Source organism: Rhamphochromis longiceps, linkage group LG7 (assembly GCF_057381845.1).
Source record: "Rhamphochromis longiceps isolate RC_006_pf linkage group LG7, R_longiceps_female_GT1.1, whole genome shotgun sequence".
NCBI lineage: Eukaryota > Metazoa > Chordata > Actinopteri > Cichliformes > Cichlidae > Rhamphochromis > Rhamphochromis longiceps.
In genome coordinates this window covers 46,337,043-46,361,084 of record NC_140563.1, presented here as the reverse complement: position 1 = coordinate 46,361,084, position 24,042 = coordinate 46,337,043, and the positions used below count along the sequence as shown (strand labels likewise).

The following is a 24,042-nucleotide window of genomic DNA, read 5'->3' as shown; positions in this document are numbered from 1 at the left end:
CTAAGTCGATACAGAATAAAGACCAAAAAGGACAAGATACATACTGCTGGATTTATTGGACTGTGAACTTAATTCATGCATACCAGTGACATCGCGTCACCCCCGTTAACGACCACCTCAGTGGCTTCAAGCGTAGGCTTAGCCTCTACAGTTAGTTCCTTCAGTGATCTGGTTATTCAGGTTTTGAGATGTAAAACGCCTCTTCTGTCTCTCATAGCCAATATGATGGAGTGAAGCACTTTTTAGTGTTTTGATAATAAAACAGAGAAAAGCCCTTCGAGAAAAAAACCCCCTGCTTTGTTATTGTTTTATTTGTATTTGTCTACATGGCCTTTGCTTCTTCAGGACAATATGAACTCTTCCCTCCAGCTTTCTATTGAAATTCACTTTCATTCTTACAGAGCAGCTGTCAGTCCACCTTTGCTGTATGTGTGCTTTAGGGTGCCCTTGGGTCTCACCTTTCCCCAGTCTCTTTGACTCTCGGTGGTTGCAGAAGGCATTTTGGCTTTCTTCTTGCTGGCTTTAAGCTTCTCGCCTGCCTTGACAACCTCACTGGTGTCATTCTTACAGGTTGGACAGTACCTGGCAAAATAAGAAGGAAACAATTTCCGTCAGTGCTTCCTAAAATTTTAGGCCAGCCTACAAATGCCTCTACTCTGGCTTTGTAAAATCAAAAAACTGCAGCAACAATGTTACAACTTAACATATATGGGATTTTTAAGACTGATAGCAACACCAATATTTGGGGATTTTAAAATTGTGATATAGCCGCCGATATTTTTGTCTTTCAGACACGCAAAACTTAATTAGATTTTCATAACATTTGTCATTGATATTATTTTATGATATATGCGTGGCTTACACATTCACGTTCTGCCCAACTCTGCTTTGATCAGCTTCAACAAGTGTTGCCAACATGGAAACTGTGCCCTCTGATGAGGAAAGTATGCATCATCAACACTTACAACACAGTTAAAGAATATCTGTCCCGCCTCTTCTTTACTTATAAAATTATAATTGATCAGCTGCTGTAAATATTAATACCAATATATCCACAAATAGCTACTATTGGCTGATTATCTGACTTAAAACAAGGTGTTTTTTTTTTAATGTACTGTTAGTATGTCTTCCTCCTACAGAAAAAATAAAAACAACATAATTTCTGTTTTCTAATTATAAGAAAATGTCTGGATAATGAGCTGCCAGCACTTAATTTCTCAAAGTGTGAGCCCAAGAAGCAGTACTAATGGGTTTCTTTGATTTACAACAGCAGCACTGCTTTGTAATGTAGAGAAGAAAAAAAACAGACATAAGTAGTTCGTGATATGCGAACAAAATTTCCTTGAACAGTTTTACACTAAAAGAAAAAGCAACAATATTGGGGTGGTTTTTTTTTAGGACTTTAATCCCATAGATTTAGTGGCCCAGCCAATTTAAGATCAAATTAGCCTTTATGCTCCCCGGGATCTAAAATGAGAGAGAGAGCCCTGAATTATATGAACAGAATTTGACAGTCATGTAAAATTTAAAAAAAAAAAAAAAAAAGGTGCTAATAATGAAAAAAATTCTGATTTTTTTGTTTTGTTGTGTTTTTAAACAATGGGTCCACACACACAAAAAAGGGGACATTTTCTGTTATTTAACACAAAGTTCATGTTTCATAACTACAGGACGGTCAATAAGCAATGGTTACCAGATCTTTTTCCAGTTATAAAATTATTTACATATTTTATTTCTTAAAATTTAAGCACAAGAGTCGTACTGACATTTCTTTCATTAACTAAAGCAGCATTTCTTTATCATGTATAAAAACAGATATATTGTTGAAATTGCACTTTTCTTTCTTATATTGTGGTATCTCAGGGATCTGATCTAATCACTGATCTGACCTACAAACATCCAAGTGAACTGTATGTGGCCCATAATGTAAAATGCGTTTGACATCCCTGAGCTACAAGTTTTTTTTAGGTTTAGGAAACATAACGTAAAAGAATGAAATTTTTGTGGACGTTACGAAAATGCATCAAAAAGTTAAAAACGATAGATGAAGGGGTCTTGTTTTATTGTCGTTTACTTATACAAAGAACAACAGAAAAGCAGGCCGAGCTGTTCTCAAAGCATGCCTTACCAGAGCTCTTTGTAAACCTTAATTATTAAGAATTTCCATGATTTAATCTTTCTTAAGCTTTTTTCTAAATTCCCACACTGACAAAAAATTAAAAATGTTTATTTTCAAAGCCATTAGTATTATCTTCTCTCCGCACCAGATACAATCAGTACCTGAACTGTTTTTCCAATAATCTCTCTGACTTCGTTGCAATACTGTGGGAGAAACAGACAGAACCCAGAACGCAAGATAATGAAGCTTTGCGCCGTTTTAGAAAATGATGCCAAGAAGGCGTGGAGATTTGTTTGGCAGAAAGTCTTTCAAAGATTAGATTAACTCCCACCTGTGAGCGCATGGTTTCATTACTATATATTGATTTTACCCTCAATCACCGCTTAATTACTACACTAATACATTTCAGCCCACATTTAAACAGCACTCATCAGCCTTTTTTCCTGGTTAAATGACTGCGAGGCTCAAAATCTCGCAGCAAAATGTCGAGTGGCGCTCTCTCTCACCAGTCCTCGTCATCTGGGATGGTGGCCAGCGGTGGGTTGAGGCAGTAGATGTGGAACGCCATGTTGCACTCATCACACAGCAGCTGCATGTGAGCGTCCTGCTTCCCCCCGCACACGCAGCAGGAGCAGAAACGGCACTCTGCGTCAGGGTCGGCCTTGCAGTGCTTACACTCCGGACCACTCTTTCCTGCAGCATTCATAAATGCAAACACATGTATGAACAGAATGATAATATCATGGTATTCCTGCACTACATAACGACAAAGGATTGGCAGGCGTAGGTTTTGTAGGAGCACTGCAAGGGGACATGTTAAGCATGAGACACATGATTTTCTGCATTATGGTTATTAGGGCAACTTATTCCCAACTGTTTTTATTTAATATTACAAATGCTAGGTCAATCCACACACAGACATAATTTACTCTTCAGTCTTAAGTTGTCAGACTTCATTTTGTTCAAGTAACCTATCTATAATGTGTATTTGTCACATGTTCAAATCAATAATACATTCATTTATTTTGAATAACAGCTATTAGTGTTTCAGCTTGATATCTGCTCATTTCCCAAACGAGAATTTGTTTTCTGGGACGTTTTTTTATGCCAACTGTGCTATTGAAGCAGACTGAAAACAAGAAGGATGGGCTGCACTGTTATAAGACGAGTTGGGCATCAATCACACAGTCAGCAACCACCTGGCAACCTCTGGTCGAAAAATATGTATGTATTCCTTGGCTGGCTGGTAAGAGTTTACTAACTGTCGGTGGGTGAAATCGGTCACAAAGAGGCTTCTGCACAGAGGCTGTCTGCAAACACTTGCTAACTGACCACTGTGCGTGAAACCTGAAAAAAAAGTGCAACAAACCAGGAACACAGAATGTTCCCTTTCAAGGTAAAAAATGGCTCATTACCACTGAAACCGAGTTCTAAAAGGCACAACTTTTACTTTGAGCTGTGTTGCACTCTTCAAAGTTTCACTACTGCTTACAGAGTAGTTGGCAAATGTCTGCAGACAAGTTGGCGCATTCCAGACAAATTACCTGCAACCGTGGCAAACTGCTGGCAATCAAAGCGATGGCAAAGATGTTTTCATTGACATACTGTAATCTTCTTTGTGACCGATTTCACCTAACAACCACTTTCAACCAGTTGGGGGATACTCTTCCATGGTGACTGGTGGTTGGTAGGCAATCTCTAGACCTGAGGAAACTAGCAACAGCACATCTAAACTCAAAAAACAGTGGCTGACAACTTGGTTGGTTTTCAGGCTTTTTAGCAAAATAACAATAATTTAACATCAGTCTTCCTTTTTTTCTTCTGACTGACACTAATAACTGTTGGTGATACAGTGGCTCTACAAACATTTTTCATGTTGTGAGGAAAAAAAAACAAAACATGTTGACTAAGAATAAAGACCCACTATAGAAAATGTTTTTATTTCTTCTTTTTTCTAACTAATTCCTCAGCTTTTTTTAAATTTGTTAACTTTGGGAACAAATGTATGCCTTCTGAATACTGGTGCGCAAACTATTAACGGCAAGTTTTCAGTGCTCAGGATTGAGCTCGTTCATACGTTTAAACTGTCCGTCTGCAGCCGATAGTGCACGAGCTCCTGGTTTCTCAACTTGGTAGATTTCATCCAGAAAGTGAATTTTACAATCCCCAATCACATCTCCAGGACCCCTAAATGGAGAGCATGTGACATGGAAAGGAAAAAAAAAAAAAAAAAGAGAGAGAGAGAGAGAGAGAGAGAGAAAAAACACAAGATTTGCCAAACTGATATTCTGATAAAGAAAATAAAACTAGCACTAATGCCTTCACACCTGAAAGCATCACCCTGAAATCTTGAAGGAAGATGCTCACCCGAGGAGGATATTGACTCTGAGCTCTTTATTAGTGCGGGAGGTTTGCTTGAGGGACACAATCTCTGCGTCGAACCAGAAGCCCCTTTCATCTGGTGTCTCCATGTTGTAGTTGACCATCACATGCATGCCCACCTCAAGCTGGTCCCACCGCAGCAGTGTCCTGGCACGTGGTCGCACATCCACCGGTCGCATTTCCACCACACCATTCTCTGGGTAGCTGAGGAGAGACAGATTAAGAGCATGGAATCTTTGTAACAGTTATATAACCCAATTTGTCTCAATGCTGTATGTAAGCTACTACAAATACTGAATATAGTTCTTGTGAAGTGAGCAGTTAACGTACAACTACAATATAAACCCATAGGTTAAATTAAAATGGGAAACTTCTCTATACAAACAGAAAAGGTCTTCACTTGAAATCTTAAACTTAAAATAATCACAGTTGTGATGTACCTTTGAGAAAAACGTAGAATCCCCAGAGGAAAGAAAAGATGGAATATGCAGCCATGTTTTTGGTACAAGCTGATGGACAAGCACTCCAAGTATTTCAAAGCACAATGGGTTAAGTCACAGACTGCTCCACTGATAACAAATAAAACTATTCCTATGAAAGAACGCGCAGATCTAAAGTCTACATGAACCTCCGAATACTGAAAGTCAAATACAGATAATACTGCACAATTCACATTCTTTTTTGTTGCAGAAAATCTTAATTCTACTTTTTTCTTTACATGTGAATTTAACCGTCTTTGTGTCCAGGGAGAAAATACAGTAGTCACAAATTGTGCAGTTTTTGTAATTTATGATGTCCTTGTGACACCACAGGTCTACTAATTTAAAATCAAATCTATTCATATATTGTAGCTTTTCAGAGAAACATTTCTATAGGAGACATTTGCCCACAACATCTTTCTGACTGGTGATTTGAGAGAAGGATCATAATAGATTCTTACCACCATGATCTCGTGGCACATCTGCACAGAAAATCAATTCAATTCAGCAACCTTGGAACTGCAATTGGAATAACCTCTTACCACTTAACAACTGGACTGTTTTATTTCCAAGAGCTCATGTGTGACTGACAAATTACACATTATACTTTTCAGATATTTTCAGAAGACCTCCACTTGACGTGTTGTTTTCAGAAAAGAAAATGTCCATTACTCTCTACAGCAGCTTTATTATATTCTCTGGGCTCATTTAACCAAGTCATACACTTAACAAAACAAGAAAACTAGTGTGGTTGGACTGAGCTTTAGTCATCTATCAACACAGCACAGTTTCTGGGAAGCACTCCACCTTTTGCTACAGTCAGCAACAGCAGACAAAAGCAAAATTCATAGTTATGGCAGGATTAGGCTAAATAAAACAGAATCAATCAGAATCAGAATACTTTATTAAACTACATTTATTTTACCAAGCAATATAAACACTTTGTCGCATCTTAAACACGTCCAATAGATCCTCGCAAGACACTGACCTTTTCAAGCCAACTGTGGTTAGGCTACAAGCGCAAAGCTAGAAATTTGGCAAAAAAGGTTTGCTCATTATCACGATTCTGAGGAGAATCCAGCTACCTCACAAGGTGATAAACATCTACCAAAATTCTTAAACCCGTCTTTGTGTTAGTTCCAGGTACGAGAAGTTTCCAGGACCACATTTTTGGAATAGACACAAGCACACACTGATTCATGAGATGGAATAGACTGGCATTTATATAGCACTTTTCTTTTGCTACTCACCACTCAAAGCACTTTGCAGATTTTACCCTTTGACATACTCTCATCAGCCACTTCATTAGATAAATCTCAGTTGTGCTGGATTAGAACTGCTTTTGCCTTCAGAACTGTTTTAATTCTTCATGGCACAGTTTCAACAAGCGGCTGGAAACATTCCTCAGAGATTTTGGTCCGTATTGACATGATAGCGTCACACAGATGCTGCAGATTTGTTAGCCACATTCATGGTATGAATGTGGAGCTAAGTGTTACCAGCAACATCTGCCATCTCGGGTGTGTGTCCCTCTGCATTACCTCCCTTAATTTACCTTATTGCTGCAGTTACCGCTTTTACTTTAGAGTTAAAATAGTGTCTCTAATGTTGATTCAAAGTCAACGACTAGCCTGTTCTGCAGTGCTAGTCAGAGCTTTAAGAACTTGCCACTGAGCTTGCCTTGAATGCCCATGTCCGTCAGGACCGTGATGGTTGACTTCCCTGCAATATTTTATGCAGCCAACTTCAACTGTAAACTCATGGTCATGATCAATAAACCAGTTTAAAATGATGTGAATTTTATGACATGGCGCGCTATATTGGTGGAGGATGACGGATATACTGTGGTCATAAAGGGATGGTCAGCATTGATACTCCTGTAGGCTGTGGTGCCTCAACCACAACCAATCCAAGTTGGTACAAAGGTGTAGGAGTGTGTTTATGGGGATTTTTGACCATTCTTCCAGAAGCGCAATTGTGAGAGAAGGCCTGGCTCGTAATCTCCGCTCTAATTCATCCCAAAGGTCTTCTATCGTGTTGAGTTCAGGACCCTGTGCAGGCCAGTCAAGTTCTTCCACACAAAACTTACTCATCCATGTATTTTGGACCTTGGTTTGTAAACTGGTATGCAGTCATGTTGGAACAGGAAGACACCATTCCCAAACTCTTGCCACAAAGTTGGGAGAATGAAATTGTCCAAAATTGCTCGGTATGCTGAAACATTGAGAGTTCCTGCTTCAAACGCCAACTCTTGAAGAAGAAACCTACACCATATTCCCCCTCCACCAAACTACACTTGTCTGAAATGCAGTCAGACAAGTACCGTTCACCTGGCAACTACCAAACCAAATCTGTCCATCAGCTAGCCAGCTGGAGAAGTGTGATACATCACTCTAGAGAGTGACAAATCAGCAGTCCAGTGGCGGCACACTTTAAACCACTGCATCTCATTTGGGGATGTAAGGTAATGCAAGTGCTCAGCCACTGAAACCATTCCATGAAGCTCTCTAAACACTACTCTTGAGCTAATAGACCTCGTGCACGAGAAAATGCTAACTTCCTGGTTTGAGACCGGATGTGGGGTTGTACATTTCCGGTAGCTTTACTTTGCGGTCAATCAGACCGAGAGCAGAAGAGCAGAAGGTGGAAACACTCACCACTGTTGTGTCATAAAAAAAATCTAATGATCAATTTTGACGTTTAAAGAGTTTAGATTGATCAGTTTTTTTCATCACTCAACACAAGCAGAACTGCATTACTGCATGCAGAAGACACATCGTCCACATTCAGAAGCACATCTCTGTATAGTAACTGGTCTTATGATTTAAACAGGCAAATGTTCAGCATTCAAACTACAGGTGAAGAATAGTCAAACTAGATGTTTCCCGTTATCTCGATATCAGCTAGTCAAGTGCAGACCCGCACAGCATGTTAACAAACCGTGAGAAAAAGCCAGAGGTGTGGACTCGAGTCACATGACTTGGACTCGAGTCAGACTCGAGTCATTAATTTTATGACTTTAGACTTGACTTGAAAAAATGTTCTAAGACTTGTGACTTGACTTGGACTTTTACACCAATGACCTGGGACTTGAATTGGACTTGAACCGGTTTACTTGAAAAGCAGGGCTCGCAAAATCGCTAGCCCGACGTCCCGGGGCTAGCGATTTTTCCAGTCGGGCTACCAAAATCTATCTCTGCCCTGCCCGTCGGGCTATTGTAGGAAGGAAAAATATATGCCAATGCTTTTGCATTCTTTCAGAAATGTAGCTGGGTAATTATGTCATTGGCATCGGTGAGCCACTGTCAATATGTGACATATTGAAATCGCGTTTGAATTTGCGCTTGTTTTTTGCTTTCACTTTGCAATCGCGCGAACTGTGTATAGAGAGCGACAGTACTGATTGGTGAGTGATGATAATTTGCGCACCAATTCCTCTGACATCGTCTTATCAATCGTTAGCTTACTATGCAAACATGACAAGTGAAATCTCCCGCAGCAAGCTTAAACATATGAGAGGTTGATTGAGCAGAGAATCGCTGACCGTTATGTGTGTGTATGTAAAAGCAGCAGGATATATATTTTAGTTCTGCTGAGCCAAATAAGACAGGTCAGGGTGAAGAAGTGACAGCCAAAGAAAAGCTTACCACAAAACGGAAAAGTTATGACAAATCAGACTATAAGGCAAAAAGAAAGTGCAGCTTTATGGTTTCATGGACAAAAGAATTTCTGTGGCTGCAATATGACGAGCTAAATAACCAGGGCTGCACATAAGTGGTCCGCAGGTGCGCATTCGCTGTCAAAATAAAAAACGCGCACCAGATAAGAAGTTGCAACGCGTGTTTGCATACATAAGATTTTCTGGAGGAGGACAGACATTTGTTTAGAACTCTTAAAGATGTCGAAGAAGCTCCTTTAAGCAATTACTTTGGTGTTCCTCCACCTCCAAAGAAATGTCAGAAGGAGTCCGAACCACAAAAGAAGCGCGTATTCTCAGAAAAGTGGTTGCAGGAGGTGAGCTGGCTTCAAACAAATGATGAACGCACAGAGATGTGGTGCGGAATGTGCCGTGAAAATCCCACTTTAGCGGACAAAAACAGTGCTTTTTATATGGACGCAAACGCGCGTTGCAACTTCTTATCTGGTGCGCGTCGTTTATTTTGACAGGGAATGCGCACATGCGGACCACTTATGTGCACCCGTGTAAATAACATAATGTTCTGCCGGGTGTGTTGTTGGTTTTCTCTCGATTTCTGAGTCGACAAGCGCCTTTGTTACTGGGACCAGTCATTTTAAGAAAGGCCCCCATTAGAACCCATGAGAAATGCAAGAAATGCATTATTGCTCAGTCTGCAATATCTTTCCCAGAACAAACACCAACTGCAAATAACATACTAAAAATAAACCTGAAAAATCTGTTTAGATCAGCGTACTATGTTGCAAAGAGTGAACTACCACTGGCAAAATTTAGCAGTCTTTGCAAACTTCAAAAAGCAAATGGCCTCGATCTTGGTTCCACTTGTCTCTTACCCGTGACTTCAGCGGAAATTTCAAAGTCAGGATCTGACACAGACTGATTCATGTCCTACAGTTCTTACAAGTTCATAGAAATTTCTGTTCAATTAGAACCAAGTATTTGAGTTGATGATTGTAATTTTTATACAATGTTGTAATTTGTTTTTCAACATTTTTTTGATTAATGTTTTGTTTCCTTTACAATATTATACTTTAATGTATAATATTGTAAAGGAAACAAAACAGGAAACAAAACATCAATCAAAAAATTGCTCTCTTTTTTTATTCGGGCTACTTACATTTATTTTGGGCTACCAAAAACTGAAGAGTCCCTGCCCGAAGGGCTACCAGGGATTTTGAAATTTTGAGAGCCCTGAAAAGACTTGATATTTCACCCCAAATATAAAATTTAACATGCATATTATATAGAGATTGAAAATGTGACGTCATTCAGGGGTAAACCGCAAAGGATTCTGGGAACTCGTGGCAAGAGGTACTAGCGCAAGCAGGCTTTCAATTGAAATCAGTCACACAGCGATAAAAAGAAACACAAAAATGTCAAGAAGCTGTTGTATTATTAACTGCAATAGCCGGTCGCATGACAGCCACGGGAAGCCGACAGGTAAAGAGATCGGTTGTTATCACAAAGAGGCTTCTGCACAGAGGCTGTCTGCAAACACTTGCTAACTGACCACTGTGCGTGAAACCTGAAAAAAAAGTGCAACAAACCAGGAACACAGAATGTTCCCTTTCAAGGTAAAAAATGGCTCATTACCACTGAAACCGAGTTCTAAAAGGCACAACTTTTACTTTGAGCTGTGTTGCACTCTTCAAAGTTTCACTACTGCTTACAGAGTAGTTGGCAAATGTCTGCAGACAAGTTGGCGCATTCCAGACAAATTACCTGCAACCGTGGCAAACTGCTGGCAATCAAAGCGATGGCAAAGATGTTTTCATTGACATACTGTAATCTTCTTTGTGACCGATTTCACCTAACAACCACTTTCAACCAGTTGGGGGATACTCTTCCATGGTGACTGGTGGTTGGTAGGCAATCTCTAGACCTGAGGAAACTAGCAACAGCACATCTAAACTCAAAAAACAGTGGCTGACAACTTGGTTGGTTTTCAGGCTTTTTAGCAAAATAACAATAATTTAACATCAGTCTTCCTTTTTTTCTTCTGACTGACACTAATAACTGTTGGTGATACAGTGGCTCTACAAACATTTTTCATGTTGTGAGGAAAAAAAAAAAAACATGTTGACTAAGAATAAAGACCCACTATAGAAAATGTTTTTATTTCTTCTTTTTTCTAACTAATTCCTCAGCTTTTTTTAATTTGTTAACTTTGGGAACAAATGTATGCCTTCTGTAAGACTTGACTTGAAAAAATGTTCTAAGACTTGTGACTTGACTTGGACTTTTACACCAATGACCTGGGACTTGAATTGGACTTGAACCGGTTTACTTGAAAAGACTTGATATTTCACCCCAAATATAAAATTTAACATGCATATTATATAGAGATTGAAAATGTGACATCATTCAGGGGTAAACCGCAAAGGATTCTGGGAACTCGTGGCAAGAGGTACTAGCGCAAGCAGGCTTTCAATTGAAATCAGTCACACAGCGATAAAAAGAAACACAAAAATGTCAAGAAGCTGTTGTATTATTAACTGCAATAGCCGGTCGCATGACAGCCACGGGAAGCCGACAGGTAAAGAGATCGGTTGTTATCGGATTACGTCGTTGAAGAGAAATTGTTCGAGCCATGTTTCCGAAGTAACAAAGAGGCGACGGGTGGCCTGGATTGCAGCCATTCAAAGATCAAATATAACGTCCCAGAACACTCCAGCTCACAGGTTAGTCTGCTCCAAGCATTTCCACGAAGGTCAGTGTTTTTTAGTAGTTAATACGTCATTTTCATAACATATAGGTTACAAGCAAGTCTGGCGCTGAACAGAAATTGTTGCACTATGCTCCTTTATTTATTGTGCATAAATAGTGAATTGTCCTGACACAATATTGCGTTTCGCTTCTGTTATTATGGTACATTGACAAAAACATATACTTTTATTCACAGGATAAAACAGGTTTTTTGTATCACTAATTGCCCAGTACGATTACAGCATACAGTATTATTGTCACTGCTACATTTCTGTAACGCGTACCAGAAATTATTTCCACTACTAATTAATTACCGTTGAGCTCAAAGGTCCTATTAATAAACGGTTAACGAATGTGTATTTATGAAGACAATTTGTGAGACTGGTAAACTTATGATAGGTACGATGGTCTTTCGTTCTACACGGTACATTTCAAGGTCCTGCACCCATCCGGCGGTAAACTGTACCTGGGCTTGTTGCAGTGACCTGAAGTTACTAAACTTCATGAGTGTATGCACTCACTCCAAGAACCGTATGATTATAAATATGCATATAAATATGCTACGATGAGATACCTGACTTCATCTAACTAGCAAATGTTGTCCAGGCTACGTTGGTGATGCAGTTTTTTTTAATGTGTATGATATTTTTGTCATGCGATTTTAAAGCCGGTCCTACAACCGCATCCAAGAATAACATGCAGCTTATCTCAGAACTGTCGGTGAAAATTATTCTTGGAGCTAGGTTTAATTGAGCTGCATTTTAAAGAGGTGCAATTTCACAATTTGTGTATATTTTCTAAGTTCACTATTTTGTCACGTGTTGAGAAAAACACAGATTTTAAAATTACATGGTCTAATATTTACATTTAGCATATAACTGCAACATGCTTTTTTCATATTTTTTTTAAAGATTCGAAAGGACTTGAAATTCAAAGTTTCAGACTTGTGACTTGACTCGGACTTTTACACCAGTGACTTGAGACTCGACTCTGACTTGCCTGACATTACTTGAGACTTGACTTGAGACTTGAGGATAAAGACTTGAGACTTACTTGAGACTTGCAAAACAATGACTTGGTCCCACCTCTGGAAAAAGCCACAGAAAAAATGAATGATTGCTGATAAGGGTTTCTATACATTAGTATTTACGAAGGGTATGTTGTGACTTACCTTCAAAATTACAGTGGTCCCTCGCTATAACGCGGTTCACCTTTCACCTCGCTTTTTCGCGGATTTTGTAGTGCAAGTTTGCATGCTTATTTTTACGTCACATTGTGTCCTGCGTCCTGATCGCTGCAGACGATCTCCTCCCTGACGTCTCTCCTGTACAGTACGGAATCGCTGCATCGATGCTAGCAGTGTGACTCTGACGAGCAGTACTGTATGTCCATGATGTCCACGAAACTTTTGCACCGTCAAAAAATAAAATTGGCTACTTGATTTCACCTATCGCTGGTTATTTTTAGAACATAACACCCGCGATAAACGAGGGACCACTGTTTACAGATACTGAGAACTATAACATTTGAATCCCTTTTCTCCTTTGCTCTGAGGCGGGGGAAAAATATCGAAAAGTCGATGAACATCATTTACAGATATATTGGGTAAATGCCCAAGACATCTATAGAAATGTAAATCGCTGCTTGATTCATTCATTTGCTTAACTTGTTTTGGACCGTAAACAAGGCGCGAATAGGACACCGGAAACAAAGCTCCCCACAGGAGTTCCCGCACCGGAAGTAGCATATGCTAACGTGCACATAGTCCCAGTGTATGTGTATTTTGATCTCTAGCAATTTGCCTTGATCATACCTACATTCACTAATTTGCTGCCAGATTTGCCCTGAACATGTGTACTAATGAAGTGGCCAGTTAATACGTTCTGTATTATTCAATATTTTTATACATAAAGCGCACCGGATTAGAAGGGGCATTAAGCGAAACAAAATAGATAAGTCAAACTTTATTCAACCCATTCACAATAACTCTCAAAAGTTGTAACACATAAAATACAGAACAATGCACTCACTTTTCCCGTTCATTCCTCTTCCGCGAATCCAAATTCTTCTGGATCTTCTTTTCAGTGATCTTATTCTTGCAGCAGACGCGAGAAATGACCCGCTGTTCGTCGTGATCCTCTGGCAGTTGCTGCGAGATAGTAGTATTTGTGGAGATGGAGAAATTACGCCTTTTCATAAAACGGAAGCACCAAGAAGGACCTCCTTGAAAGTCGTCGAGCTTCATGTCTCGTGCTATTGCTGTTGCCTTTTGTCGAATAGAGGCTGTAGAGACGTGTCTACCTGCTGTTCTCTGTTCAATAACCCACTGTTCAATCGTGTCCTCTAATTGTGGCCATCTCTCTTTGTTCCCTCGGAAACTCTGTCTGGTCTCCTCTACTCGGCGCAGTTCATCTTCTTGCTTCCTCCATTTCCGTACCATTGATTCATTAATTCGGAATTCTCTTGAAGCTGCTCTATTCCCAAGTTGAATTGCGCGACTGATAGCCTTGAGTTTTAAACTCGCTTCGTAAGCATATCTCTTAACACGTGCCATTTTGGGGTCCACACACCTTTATGTTGAATCACAGTACGTGTTACTCCGCGAGGCTCCTGAACGGCATTATGGCTACGGTAGCCGTAATGCTCCAACAATCCATCAAGCGGCGCGGGTTCGTAGCTTACCAAAGTCGCGCAAAAACATTTTGACAAATTTTTGAGCGCCGTGTACCACATGAAATCGGTTCGAGATCAGTAAGCACAACCAGAATTGATACATAAGGCGCACTGTCGATTTTGAGAAAATTAAAAGATTTTAAGTGCACCTTACAGTTTGAAAGCTAAGGTAATCAGTGCTTTATTCGCTGTATACTTGGATTAATTATTTAACTTAATATGGACGTCTTTGAATTTTAGACGGTCATTGTCTGCAAAGTAGTCTTTACAAAGTATTTAAAATTAACTTAATCAAATATTTTCTTTAGGGTTGTGTTTAAATGTTCATTTAAAATCCTCAAAATGGACGACTGAACACAAAAAACGCTTAAGTCGAATACAACAGTTTTATATTTATTATATATATATTTCTTTCCAGATGTGCTTGTGGTGAAAACCATTTTTGGCCAAGAGGAAAAACATTAGCACAGCCTGTATAATTTTAAATCTACCTCTGTTGCCAAATGGCGATTTAAACAAGTGAGAAATGGCTTCTTGTCTAGCAAACTCCCGGTGACTATAGGGAGGTTAATTGTGCAGGTTCTCTGCATGCCAATCATCATCAAGCTGTAAGGATCAGACCTAACTCAGGATAAACTGACAGCTTGTTTGCTTGCTTGCCAATAGCTGGGATTATGCGTACAGATGAACAATGTGTTTAACGGCATAATGGCCCACAGACTCGGTCCGTTCACAAACTGTGTGTGTGTGGGGGGGCTCATGTTGGAAGAAGTAGAGAATTGTGTGCATGAACGAGCAGTGCATGCGTGTGTTTCTCTGGAAAGCTGAGCCTAAAACTGACCACTGACTCAGAAATCAACAATGCCCCGTTGTGCTCAGCTAAAAATGCCAAGAACACCCAACATATTACAAATTTATTGTGGAAGATTTTATGCTGCTTTACTTACTTCTTGCTTTACTGTCTATTGATAAGCCTTTGGGGCCTATTTGAAGGCATTTTAAACTGACTGGAGAGAGCCCACAGAGACCAAATGTAAGCTGTGGCACAGCTAGTGTGCTCCCAGGAAGTGGAGGCTGAGGCTCATTTATGGGATTTCCTCTTTTAGGCCCAGGGGATTACTGTGGTTTTAGAAAGAGTGGGGTGAATACAAGCAATAACACCCACCCCCAGACAAACATCAACATGCACATGCGTTACAAACACACATGTGAGAGAGGAATATCGGCTTTGGCTCTCAATGGGGTTTAAACAGGAAGCAGAGGCAGAAGTACCATAAATTGTAACTCAGTCCTCTGCATGTAAATATAAACAACAACAACTTTTGAGGACAGACAATCTGATTAACAGTGACGTCAACAGTCTAATACGATTCAGTTATTTTCATACGCTTGTAAACGGTAGCAGAATTACATCATGGGTGCACTACAATTAATTTAATGGGAAACATGACTGCACGCTGCCTCAGATGAATTAAAACAAGGCCACTGTCTCTGCATTCCATTGTGTTAAAAGCTTCAGAAAGACTTTGCTATTATTTTTGTTTGTTTGTTTTTTTTTCTATTTCTGGGGTCAGACAGGATTGGTTATTAAGTTTATTCACACAGACTGAAGATGGTGCACAAATGCAGACAGCTCCAGATTTGTATATGGACAGCAGATGCATTTTTTTTAGATATATGAATTCATTTTTTGTGTGATTCTGTTCAGTTTGGTCTCAGAGTGATTTGTGATGTAACCGCATAGTTACATATTTCAGGCTGCTCAGACGTCTGCACGGGGGTCACACTGACCCTCACAGTTGCAGAAATCATAGGTTCTGCTGCCATTACTGGTGCACACTGTACAATTACAAACTCTTTAAAACTGCACCGCTACAGCTGCAAACAAAACATCTTCTAATACCTCTTAAAACTTACAGCAATCATTTTTGTTTGGGGATACAGAACAATGACCCAAAGAACAGAAAATCGTAGGCATTGTTTTGTTGGACCGTTTAAGCACCGACAACAGCTGCCAGACTTTTTGGCAGCTATTCAGCAAAGACATCAGTACTCCATACAACAGGCATGGTTAATGGGTGGAGGCTATTCTCTTTAGATTCTGCTTTCAAGTACAATCCAACAGAGTACTGTCTTGCAGCCACTCTAATGCTCCCATTTTACCTGCATGGCTCACAAATGTCTGGACAACTATAAAATGTTAAAGCAACACTGTTTAACTTCTAAAAGAAAAACACTGAAATAGTGACTACAGTGATTGAATAATTTGACCAAATGAGTAGCATGCTAAGGTACAGACATGGTAATGGTAATGGTTTTGACCTACTCTGGTATCCCACTAAGCCATGGGACAGCCACAGCATGCATGCAGGCACTACAACTGACATAGCTAAACTGAATTAGATTATAATTTATATGTGTGTAATATAAAATAGGAAAAGAGGCCATAAACCAGCCTGTCAGAGCTCATGGTCATACTAAACATGATCTTAAATTTAGTAAGCTACATAATGCCGGTGGATATTCTCACTACAACTGTACAAAGCCAATAAAAGCCATGTAGTAATATGGTGCTGCAACTCAAAAGTTAAACAATAACGGCTCTGTTGCAGAAAAGGAAACAGAGTGGGTGAAGAGTGAGAAAGAGAACTGAAACTAAACTTTGTTTCATCCTTATTTCCTTGGCACTTACTAAACTAGGAATGAAAGGAGATAAAACTTCCTTAGCGATACTCTCGTGCTCAGATAATGGCAGGCTAACCGCCAGCACTTTAGATATTAATAAGCCCTTCTCTTCAGCATACATGGATCTACGTTAATTAGAAGACGAGACCCACTAAAGCTTCACTTTGAGTTAAACTGACCAAAAAAACACCCCTTTTAGCTTAAAAACGTAAATATCGAGTGGGATTAAAAACACATCTCAGTTCCTCACATGAGGTGCAGAACTCCTGATAGTAGCAGAAACTTTTTACAACAGAAGTTTTGACTTCTCATTGCAGGTAAAGTATCTGCAATGATAAATAAGTGCCCCAGTAAAGAATACAAAAAAGAGAGCCAGGATGCTAAATAACAGGATACTAAAATTAAAACACTTCTTTGAGCTCCTATGCCATATCATAAAAAGTATTCTCTCACAATATGAATGACACAGTGACACCGTAGGTATATGTTCCCCAGCTCGCATAATAATGACAGAAGCCCAAGCATGTCTGAAAGCGAAAGCAGCGTGTCAGTCTCAGATGACAATTTAACACCTAAAGAGGGAGATAATTCAATAGCAAGAAGTGGCTTGCCTACTAAACGCCAGATCTCCAGAAAAGCACAATACTTTGCAAAAAATGCAAGTGTTAGCTAGCATCTCATAACATCTCAGGCAGGAAATATTTTTCAAGTCCTATTTTATTATGTGTGCAGGCTCCTGAAGAGTTACAATTTACTTTAATTACTTTTTTATTCAACTAAAGTATTAAATATCTCTCCTTCAAAGGGAGGGAGTATGTAACTGGTTCTGTTTGTTTGTTACCAGACTAGCAGCCAGTTTTCAAAATATTTTTCAAATTTTGCCTGATGATAGATAGTAGGGCTGCCACGATTAGTCGCCTAGTCACGATTACGTCGACTAGTCACGATTACGTCGACGACTGATTTAATAGTCGATGCGTCGTTTGAAGCTTTGTAAGATCACAAAAGACGCAAGAATAAGTAGTAGGATTTAAGAGTGTAATAACGGACTGAAACAGAAGATGGCAGCACTGCATGTACAAGGATGCCAGCTGCCGTTAAACCCCGAAGACGAAGAAGTAGCTTTGTCCCAGAATTCATAGCGCAGCCCTGCTCAGTTTCCAACAATGGCGGCAGCTAGTTAGTTTTAATATTACTCTTATTATTCTTTCTGGGTCACAAAATAAATGTTTAACATATTTTCAGGCGAGAATGTGTAAACCTCAAATATCTGCTTAGTTTATCAAGACACCACATATTTTGAAAAGCGCTCCGATATCTGTTCCCCACTAGCTCGATAGTTAGCCGGGGGCAAAGCTAACTAGAGCCGTGAGAATCCCAGACTCCCGGCAAATCGTTTTCAAACCCACCGCTGTCTTTCACTACTCAGGTTAAACATATATAAGTCACTTAGATAACTTAAAAATGTTATTGTTTGGCTTTTTTAGTATTTTATTTGTTCCTGAGTAAATCGGTTTGGCTGAGATTAAAGTTATAGTTTTTACACAGCTGAATAAACGTCAAGCAGACAACTGATCATCAGAAGTGTGAGATGCTGGAGAATATACTCCCGTGTCCTGTTATATTTTAGATAGCAAGGAGTTTATTAAACTTCACCGAAACAATCTGCAAATTTCATTAAAATTTAATAAACTACCATCTAGTCTTTATTTTTAGTTAGCACATACTTTAAACACTTAAAGCTGTAAGCTAATGATAGTTATATAAGAGCAGATTCATGCTGGTGCAATAAGCTGTACGTTTTACGTCCAATGGATGATGATCTGATTAGTCAACTAATCGCAAAAATAATCGGTGACTAGTCGACTATCAAAATAATCGTTTGTGGCAGCCCTAGTAGATAGCACAAACAACTCGAGCTGATTTAATTTTGATTAAGTTGATGTTGAAAAAAATGTCAAGAAACCACATCAAGTAATCATCATATGAAAAAACATGTTGGGATTTTTTTTCGATATGACACCCTATGACGTCACAATGACGTCCTAACAGGCTGACCTCATCACATTGTAATAAAAACATCATAAAACATCATAGTTTTAGTACAGCCATTGCCTTTCAGGGCAGAAAACAACATTTGTGCTACTTTTGTGCTCATGTTTTACTTACACTGTGTCACTACTATTCCACTACAATATTACTCCTGGCACATTATGGCAACTGATTCACACTTTGAATGAGGTATGTGTCACCAATGAGAGTAGCTGATTGAAATAGAAGGCTGGAAAATGCCTTTGATTTTGTTTGCATTGAATGCTGTTGCCTCCATTCCACATTTCCTTGTAATATCGTTATATATCGCTGTTCTTTAAACAAAATTTCCTTAAGCTATTTTCTGTAGCTTCTTGTGGCACTTAAAAGACCAAAGAATAATAATTAATCATTAATAACACGTCGATATACTGACTGAAAAGCACTTTAAATGTCATACCACCCCACTTCAAGTTATGTCCAGGTCATCCTAAAACCTGTTTTCAATTTGTGGATTTTGTGTCATTGTCTTGTTACATGACCCAAGGTTCAGATCATGGACTGCTGCCCCAAAATTCCCCTATAATGTTTCCTTACACAATTTTGAATAGGGCTGTTCGATATAACAATATATATCGGACGACGATATGAAAATGTCTATCGTTTCATATTACGCTATCGTTTGTTTTCGTGGTTTTACAAAATAAACTGTTTATTCATTTCTTAAAGTTCTCTCTTTCTCTTATATTTAAAATAACCCCACCACAGACTCAAACATGGCAAACCTCTTCTACCACCTATGCAAGAATCACATGAAAGAGTATGGAGAGAGTTTAGGGACGAGAAGCAAAAGAAGAGCCGTCAGGTGCTCAAAACAAACCTTAGACTCAAACGTTAGAACAGGCTTTTCCCCGCAGCACGTCGTGTAATAAATACTCACAAAAAAATGGCTGCCCTGAAAAATGCCCGAGATTCACAGAATTTACAGAAGATTTTTGTGATATATATCGTTGTCAGGACGATAAATGTCTCATAGCGGGATATGAGATTTTGGTCATATCGCACAGCCCTAATTTTGAATTTGTTCTTTTCTACAGGGTTATTTAGGATGACCTGACCATAGTGTAGCAAAGCAACTTGAAATCATGATGCCACCTCCACCATGCTTTACACATGAGGTCTGGATGTTGGTATGCAGGGTTTTATTTTGGGCTTTTGTCAAGTATCTAAGGCCATGTCCACACTAATACATTTTGGTTTGAAGACACATCTTTTTCTCTCCGTTTTGGCCTTCCATCCACACTGAGACGGCGCTTATGGTCAAGGAAAACTGAGCTTTTTGAAAACGCTCTCCAAAGTGGATAAAATGGAAAATGCCGTTTTCGCGTCACAGTGTGGACTGTGAAAACGCTGGCTTTCGAAAACGCATTTTAGTCATATTATGCAGTCATGTGGCCAATTCAACTAAGATGGCGGACGGCGTTGTCCAGCAGTTGTTTTGTTTGCTCTCAATTTTGACAGCCCTATTAAAGATTAATATCAGTTTGTACGTGCTCCAGATAGCTCCAGATAAAACTTGTAAAAGTCGACGCTTTGCTGCAACGTTTCAAAGAGCCGGAAAGTAAATAAACGGCAGATGGGAATGACGCATGTCGAATCGTCTTACATTTCATGCATGTGCAGTACAGAAACGTACAGTGTAGACGTAGCCTAACTGGTCGCTTTGAAATCTTTTGAAAGTGGCTTTCCTATTCTTATAAATAAATCTTCAGTTTTCATGTTTATTTTTTCTTATAGTCTTTTAGACATCTAACAAAGATTTTATCAACTTGTAGGGAATTCTCTTACTCCTCGGAAGACCCCTGAATTTTTCTCTATTTGTATTAACTTTATCTTACAATGGACTGAATAACATCTGGGTCTTTAATGTAACACGTAACTATACAGCTTCTTCTAAGGTCAAAGGCAAGATGAATTAAAAGTTTAATTTATATTCAAAGCTCAATTCAAGTGGTCCACACTTCTTAAGAAGATCCAATCCTTCTTAAGAAGAGGATTGAATAAACTATATAAGTGATTTTTATTGGTTAAATTCTCCAGGCATGTTTTGGAGAAGTTCACTTACTATGAATTGCCTATGAATAGCCTAATTGTAGTTTAGATAAATATCAGCCCAAAATTTAGGGGGTAGTCAATGCAGAAAACCTCCAACTGTAATTTAGATTTGCCTGTGATGTCCTTAATGATTACGAGAATCTTACACTTATGTCGGGTTCAGCAAAAATGTAACAGTCTAGCGCACACGCTCAGTTCCTCAGAGCAGCCAAGAGGAGATTGTCCCAACATTTAGCCCCGTTTCCATTTTTGCGGCTCATTATGTTCTGTCGCAATACTGCCCCAAACATTGCATGCAAAAACATGGCGGTTCATTTCGTAGGGCTGGTTGTCTTTCTCAGACTGTACAGGCAGGAGTTTGAGGGGGAGTGCGTGTGCGTGGGAAGGAAGAGGAATCTTAACCACCCTCGAATTTTCTCTGGCAAACAAAATGATGGAAAAAACCTGGAATGGTGCTCAGGACAGAGGTAAATATGCACTTAGTAGGAGGCAAAAGAATATACTGGATAAGCTCGTACTGAAAACGAAAGCTAATAATTGCGGATAGTGGGAAGAACATTAACTGCGATCATATTCTTGGCTGGTAAAGATGCAAATCAAATATTATGGTAACATCCTGCGTTTAAAGCTGTTCTAACTGGTTTCTCCCTTTCTCTCCCTTTTCTGTCTCTCCTGACTTTCAACAATGGAATAATCCAAATAAGGAACCTGAGACTAAAGCAAACTAAATAAACAGAAGCATATGTGATTCATAAGAATGATATTTTATATGTTTTAATGAAAAGGGGGGAAAAAACGATGTAGATTTGTTAATTCCCCTTACAGGAGCATTCTTATCCCGCTGCAAATGATACAAAACTGAATCAAAGCTGAATACTGGAGATTTGGGAAACTGGGAGATGCCAAATGGGAATGAAGCCCACATAAAAGAAAACGCAATGACTGCTCAACAAACCCCCGATACCATTTCTCTGGCGCAGCAGCCCTTGACAGAAACACATGCACACTACGATAGACACGGCGAGGTGGCTATGTCTCACCGGTGGCATGTTCACAGCAATTACAGACAAAGCTGAAGAAGGCAAGCAAAGAGGTAATGCTCCTGAGAACTCATGAGTTGCCATGGAAACATCGGCTTTTGAATGAATTTGCTGGAAAAGGGGTATGCGCGAGATAGAGTCCAAATTGTAGTATCAACTACACAAACCCCCTTTCTCCATCCCCCGGACTGCCAGGAGAAAACAGGCTGCTATTCCCAGCGGTTAGTGATGCTTGCAGCCAGCAGTACCATAAACAAGCACACAGCACATTTATGTTTAGTGGTGAACGCACTGGCTGCATGAACAAAAATGTTTTTAATACCTGGGATATGAAACCGTACTTTCTGCTGTGAGGAAGGCAAACATTTTGCATTGGCGCTAAAAAATTTCGATCGGGCAGGATTTGAGCGTCTAGAATGATTTTCTTTCACCAGAACAAAATGCCGCCGCACCGATGTGCCGCGTTTGTTATCACTGCTAGGCTGCATCAGTAGAATGGGCCACTACTTACTCTTCATATTTAATGTGGTAAATTACGTCCTCTTCTCTCTCCTTGCTCTCCGACGCTGCTGTAGAGTCTGTCTGAGAGGTGGAGGCTCCGTTACTCTCAGAGTTTAACACAACATTAGTCCTGTTACTGTCCGTGTTTTGACCGTGGCCGTGGGCCTGTCCCTGCTCGGCCTCCAGTTTTCCATTAGTCCTTTTTGGGGGCCGGCCCACCTTGCCCTTTGTGGGCGTTATCTGTCCTTTGGGAGCGCGTGTCACATTTTCAATGCAGGCCTCAAACCAGGCACCGATGCTGACGTCTCTGCAGTCCACCAGCTCGTTAATCTGAGGAGAGAAAATGACTAAATTAACACCCGGTCCTGTTCGAACCCCGCACACAAATATCGTCTTTTTTTTTTGAGGAGCTGATGTGTAGGGGGATTATAACATCCAGTGTCAAAGACTAATACAGCACATGCCAGAGTCAAAATTCTAAAACAGCAATAACCCTGTTATTATCTTTTTCACTTAGTAAATACAAAAAACAAACCATCACAGAGTGAATGTTATTCAGTGGAACGGATAAAAAACAAAACCTTTGATTGGAAAGAATAACATTATATATTGAAAGACAAAAAAAGACACAAATCCTTTTGGGGTTGCATCAGGAAGAGCATTAGGGCTGAACGATTATGGAAAATAATCTAATTGCGATTTTTTGCCCCAATATTGCGATTGCGATGCGATATGCGATTATTTTTTAAGGTCTTTGTCTTCTGTATTATTAAACAAAGACAAGCAATACATCATATAGTATGGCCAATACTATATTACATTAATTTTAAACTGTTCTTTCCTGGAAGACAGACCTCTGTTATGATGACATGAGGTGATGCATGAATTGATGACTGACATTTTTATTTAACTTCTTCAATCACAACAGTATATTTGAACATACACAATAGTTTATTTTTAGCTTACAAACATCTGAGCATAAAGTGCTGACAAGGAACCCTGGTGTAAACATTAAAATGAAAGTCAGTACAATGTGCAGATTGCAGAAATATACATAAAAAAAATCAGTGGCTTTACCACACTCAGTTTTTCGACATCTGTGAACTACTAGACAGTCATTCAATTAAAAAATAATATTAAATAAATAAAACTAATAAATAAAAAATACACACATCTTACTGATCTCTGCAGTCAGTAACATTACACATAAAGTGCAAACATAATAGCAATTGTATAAACACACACACAAACACGCCTTTAAAGTTTAAAGGCGTGAAATTGGATGGTCTAGTTCTGATTAGCGTCACCGCTGTCTCGGTGGAGTTTAATAAACTCGGCCGTCTGCTTCTTGCTATCTAAAATATAACCAGACACTGGTGTAAATTCTCGACTGTCTCATACTTCTGTTTAATAAGTTTTCTGTTTGACGTTTAGTCAGCTGTGTGAAAACCAAGGAGGAACCCACCCGGGGGATTAATAAAGTTTTATTTTATCTAATCTAATAACTTTAATCTCAGCCAAACCGATTTACTCACGAACAAACAAAACACTGAAAAAAGCCCAACAATAACATTTTTAGGTTGTCTAAGTGACTTATATATTACGTTTAACCCG

The 24,042-nt window shown here is 39.3% G+C and overlaps 1 protein-coding gene across 3 annotated transcripts in view; it reads right to left on the bottom strand.

The window, feature by feature from the left end:
• uhrf2 (ubiquitin like with PHD and ring finger domains 2) overlaps positions 1-24,042 on the bottom strand; it is a 51,067-nt gene that overhangs the window by 11,628 nt on the left and 15,397 nt on the right. For 2 of the 3 annotated variants that reach the window (XM_085413911.1, XM_085413909.1), the window contains exons 3-7: positions 22,439-22,758; positions 4,487-4,705; positions 4,197-4,306; positions 2,626-2,812; positions 459-582 (exon numbers count right to left, since the gene is read on the bottom strand). In XM_085413911.1, coding sequence (XP_085270037.1) covers positions 459-582; positions 2,626-2,812; positions 4,197-4,306; positions 4,487-4,705; positions 22,439-22,758 — 960 coding nt within the window. Of the gene's footprint in view, positions 1-458; positions 583-2,625; positions 2,813-4,196; positions 4,307-4,486; positions 4,706-13,413; positions 14,009-22,438; positions 22,759-24,042 lie in introns of those variants that run through there. The other variant, XM_085413910.1, reaches the window with a different exon arrangement.